The sequence below is a fragment of the Rattus norvegicus genome, chromosome 11, assembly GCF_021556685.1.
Source record: "Rattus norvegicus strain SHRSP/BbbUtx chromosome 11, alternate assembly SHRSP_T2T, whole genome shotgun sequence".
Taxonomy (NCBI): Eukaryota; Metazoa; Chordata; class Mammalia; order Rodentia; family Muridae; genus Rattus; species Rattus norvegicus.
In genome coordinates, this window is record NC_141544.1 from 70,207,775 (window position 1) to 70,212,520 (window position 4,746).

General features: G+C 48.5%; 1 protein-coding gene across 3 annotated transcripts in view; it reads left to right on the forward strand.

Moving 5' to 3' along the window:
• Sidt1 (SID1 transmembrane family, member 1) overlaps positions 1-3,246 on the forward strand; it is a 98,311-nt gene extending 95,065 nt beyond the window's left edge. For 2 of the 3 annotated variants that reach the window (XM_087575837.1, XM_087575838.1), the window contains one exon: positions 1,076-3,246. In XM_087575837.1, coding sequence (XP_087431963.1) covers positions 1,076-1,138 — 63 coding nt within the window. In that variant the 3' untranslated portion in view covers positions 1,139-3,246. 3 annotated transcript variants of the gene reach the window in all.
• The last annotated feature ends 1,500 nt before the right edge of the window (positions 3,247-4,746 follow it).

Genomic DNA, 4,746 nt, shown 5'->3' on the forward strand with positions numbered 1-4,746 from the left:
GAATGCCCACCCCTCTCTCCTCTCCTCTCTCTCTCTCTCTCTCTCTCTCTCTCTCTCTCTCTCTCTCTCTCTCTCCCCTCTTCCTCCTCCTCTTCCTCTTCCTCTTCCCCCTTCTTCTTTCTTCCTTACTTCCCTTTTTATTTTAATTTCTATTCTTTACATAAATTACACACCAACTGCAGTTTCCCCCACTCCTCCAAGTCCATCCATCCTCCCTCCTCCTCTCCCCTATATCCATCCCTCCTCTATCTCTACCCTCCGAAAAGAGCATGCCTCTCAGGGATATTAACTGAGCATGGAATAATAAATTACATAAAACCAGGACAAACCTTCATACCAAGGCTGGATAATGTGACACAGTAGGAGGAAAAGGTTCCCAAGCGCACAGGAGTCAGAGATGCCCACTCCCTTGTTAGTGGACCTACAAGAACCATAGTGTATATGCCAAGGACCTAACTCAGAGCCATATGGTGTCTATCTGTGCTTGTTGCTAGTCTCTGTGAGCTCCTGTGAACCCTGCTTAGTTGATTCTGTGGCTCATGTTCTTGTGGTGTCCTCAACCCCTCTGACTCTTAGAATCCTCCCTCCCGCTCTTCTTGTACAGTGATTACTATACTTCATTTCTCTTAGTCAGCATCTGAGCAATGACTGTCCAAGCCACTTGACCCAAGCATTTTCCCATCCTCTGCTCCAAGCTCCCAATACCTACCCCCTAGTTTAATTTTAACCCTCACACATACGACTGTGAAATATGCTATGTTCTGCCTCATCTGTCTTCTTCCTGTTTAAGATCCTTTCATGTGTGGGAGCTCCAGGGCAGAGGGTGAGTGCCGCTTTCACCCCCAGCATCAAGAATAGCATATGAGAACCCTCTTCATGAGTATTTACGTAATCCGATAAATGAGCTGTCATTTAGTAATGGCAAGCCCCAGTTAAAAGCAAGATCACTGTCAAAACTATGAGACCAACTGAGGAGACATGTCGTTTTAAGTCTGTGGGAGTCATGAAGAGAAATCGGGGACTTAGTGTGGCCAGGACTTATATTCCCTTCCCATCTCCAACCTTCTCACTTCAGGTGTTGTTGACTCTGGATGACGACCTTGATGTGGTCCGCAGAGACCAGATCCCTGTCTTCTGAGCCCCCCGGCATCACAGGGGGGAAAGGGAGCAATCCACCTTGGTGCTGTTTTGTGGAAAATATGGTGAGTGCAGCAGCAAGCCCACTGCCAGACACTCCACTTGCCTCAGGGGGAGTCCACGGTGTCTGAATTCACGCAGGAAGAGCCTGGGGCTGAGCTAAGCCTCAAGAAGAATGGAAGAAGGAAAGGCCTGTTGTGCACAGAGACAAAGCTGGGTGGCTGCAGAACCTCTCTTTGTGGCTTAGAGTTCAGTCTAGAACACAAGGTGCATCAGGCCAGCCCATCCTCACTGACCTTGGCCAGAGAAACCAGCTCCTCCCACCTCCCACCTCGATCCTTCAGTGTGGCCACTTCCACACCTCTGAGACACCTGCTGCTATAGAAGGCCAAAGCACCATCTCATTCTCATTCTCCCCTGACCCTCAGATGACTGGATTCCTCAGAATATGGTGCAGAAGTGGGACCAAGTCCCCACCCAACTGGGGACAGACATTCTACTAACTCGAGTTAGGTCACCTCATCAGAAGGAAAGCTGAATTCCTGGCACCACTGGAAATGCTCTGGGTGGGATACTTCTGAACAGATCACCTTGGTTGGGCCCGTTTCTTAATGTCTTCATCTCACCATTGGAGGTTGACTCTGCACTCTACTACTGCCTCCCTAGAAGGCCCCTCTTTCTCCATAGACTTCTAACAGCTCCAAGATGGACACAAATAGAGAAAATGCTTTCTACAACAAAAGTGATGGACAGTGCTTAGTGGCCAAGCATCGGACAGACAGCATTCACCTAAATGACTTTTATCCTGGAGCAAATTCAACAAAGCAACAGTGTTTGGTGGTCCCCAGACACACAGCTCAGCCTGTGCCCATACAGCCTTTTCGTGGACATAAGTGTTCCCCAGCAGTATTACTCCGGTGTCCTCCACAACTGAACCTGTCTGTCGCTTATGTAGATCAGGGTTCCAGGCGACCTGCCTGAAGTTTTCAGCAGTAACTCAGGATGGACACATGAGTCACAGAGGTTGCGTCTATCCAGTCACCTCTGACTGTATCCCATTTTCACACTGCCCCCAGGAGGATGTAGAAAAGCGCAATGTTCCAGCTTTCTTCTCTTGTGCCATCTGGCACACCCCTATTCTGACCAGGCCTCCCAGTTGTGTAGAGTATGACATCATCAGAAAATAGACACACAAGTGTGTGCACCCATGCCTACTTGCTTGTGATATTGAAGTCACTTCTCGCCTGTGCTTTCTTGAACATTTAGTAAGGAAATGGATCAGACATTCCTCTTTTTTAAAAAAGAACTATCATTCTTTCTCTCAAATATCTGTGTCCAAATATGTGCTTTGGAAGTTTGAACAGCAAGCTTTTCCTGGTTTTAAAAATGCAAAGATAATCTCCATGAATAGTTTTGTGTGTTTTTTCCTTTCCAAAATGGTCTCATGTTTGCAATCTGTTTCCTGTTATTCTTCATTATTTCAAAACTTGTTGGCCTCCCTGGGTCACATGAAGGCTATCAATCAGATGGTTGTCCTAGCCAAGCATCTTAAAAAAAAAAAAAAAAAGTTCCAAACAAGCCGAGTTTTGTGGCTCATCACCTTAATCCCAGCACAGGCAGAAGGAGGTGAGCCTATGAGTTCAAGACCAGTCTGGCCTACAAAGTGAGCTCCAGGCCAGCTAGGGCTGTACAGTGAGACCCTGTCTCAAAGCAAAACAAACAAGCAGCAGAGAAAATGTTCAAATCTGGTTGCTGATGGCTGACTTGAACTGCTTCTTTCAAAGCGGTCCTTCTGGTTTCACGTTCTAAATGGACCCAATAAGGAAACTGTACAGCAAAGACCATCCACACAGTTCCGGGGCCTGAGCAGATAAATAGAAAGATAACTTATCTGCTTTGGAAGTTTGTTTGGGGGCAGAGAGTCAGTGAAAACAGGAAAATAGAAAGGGTCCATGGGGAGGGAAGGAAGGAGGGCGACTGTGCCTCTGTATCTCTGTGCTCCGTTGTGTCCTGTGCTGTGATATCAAATGTCCTGGTCATTTCTGTTCTTTGGAGCAGGCGAAAACACCCCAGATCAAACCTGCTTTTAAAAATAGACCTTCCAAGTCACATGTTGCTGGTTCTTTGTACTGCACAGATCTTGTGGTTGGAGGTTAGTGAGCTTTGTGTGGGACCTTAGCGTCAGTGCTGAGGTAGAGGAGAAGCACGGAAGGAACCTCAGGATCTAAAAACGATGCCTGAGCTAACTCTCTGTCAAGTTCATGCCCTTTGCCTCTTAAAGGCAGAGGCAAGCTACCTCTGAAGGCGCAGGGCAGCAGGCAGGTAGCAGAGAGAGGGAGTGAAGTGTGGAGACTCTTGGCTGAGGACTCTCAGAAGGAAAGAGAGCTTCTCAGTTGGAAGGGAACAGAGATGCAACAGCCAGAGGAGAGAGACTGTGTCTGTAAAATACGAGATCTCCCCACCTCTGACAAACGCCGGGGCGGCAGCTGCACCTGTTCACGCTGGATGCCTGAGAGATTCGTGGGGTTTTATTTTAGCAGCAAGAGAAGCCAATGGAAAACTGGAGTCTATCTGGGGAAGGGACTTTCCATGACTAAAGGCGATCCCTGAGCCAGCAACTGGGAATGAAAACAGTTGCAGCTGCTTCCCTGGTAACTCCAGGCAGCCTGGAGAATGTTTTGTGGGTTTGCAAAATGCACGTGTCAGCAAATCAAATAATACCCAAATGTTTCTCCTTCCGAATGACAGGCACTCTGTCTGTCTGAAACTGTGGGGAAAGGCAGCGGTGAAGAGACACCTTTGTGAAAGCAACAGTTAAGTCTAAGGGAGGTCACAGAGTCAGGCCTTCAGTCTGTGAATGTCAGCCTACCGGCTGTGTGACCTCAGTCAAGCTGCCGAACCTTTGATCCTCTGTGTAGTGCCACAGCACAGCCCACCAGCTCACAGAACGCTAAGGGCCCAGGAATGTGTGATGCCAGCACAAAGCTGGCCCTCAGGTCCCACTTTCTAACCACCCACAGGGATGTGGGACAATAACAAAGCCTTCAAATGTCCCGGTTCTCTTCTCAATCCTCCATGCCAGTCGCTGTGTTCCCTGCCCTCATCTGCGGGAGAGCAGGAGACCCTTTGGGTTGGGAGGTCTCTTGACCTTCAGAGGTAAGGCCGAGATTACCACCTCTCCAATCCCTAGGCTCCTCCTTGCCATCTGCCACTGCATTTTTTTTCCTCTTAATTCCAACTGAAAAATGCTAATGGCCTCCAAGGTTGGGGCTTAGTGCAGAGTCTAGCTGAAAACAGCATCAGCCTTCCTTACTTCCATTTCCACCCTGCATCTCAAAGGAGAGAAGCTTCAGTTTTCTCCTCGAGAGTGGCTGACACCACTGGAATCTGGTGACTGCTATGTGTAGCATACCCCACACTTTTACCCATCAACCCAGGGCTCCCAGTAGCAGGCAGGCTGGAGACTCTGCCTGGAGGGAGGGAGCCCCAACCTTTCAGGTACCCCAAAAGGTCCTAGAAATGGAGGACAACTGTCAAGTCAGTCCCCATGACTCATCCCCTGGCAAAAGGAAGAAAGAACATAGAGTACAGATGATTTGCTCAGCCTGG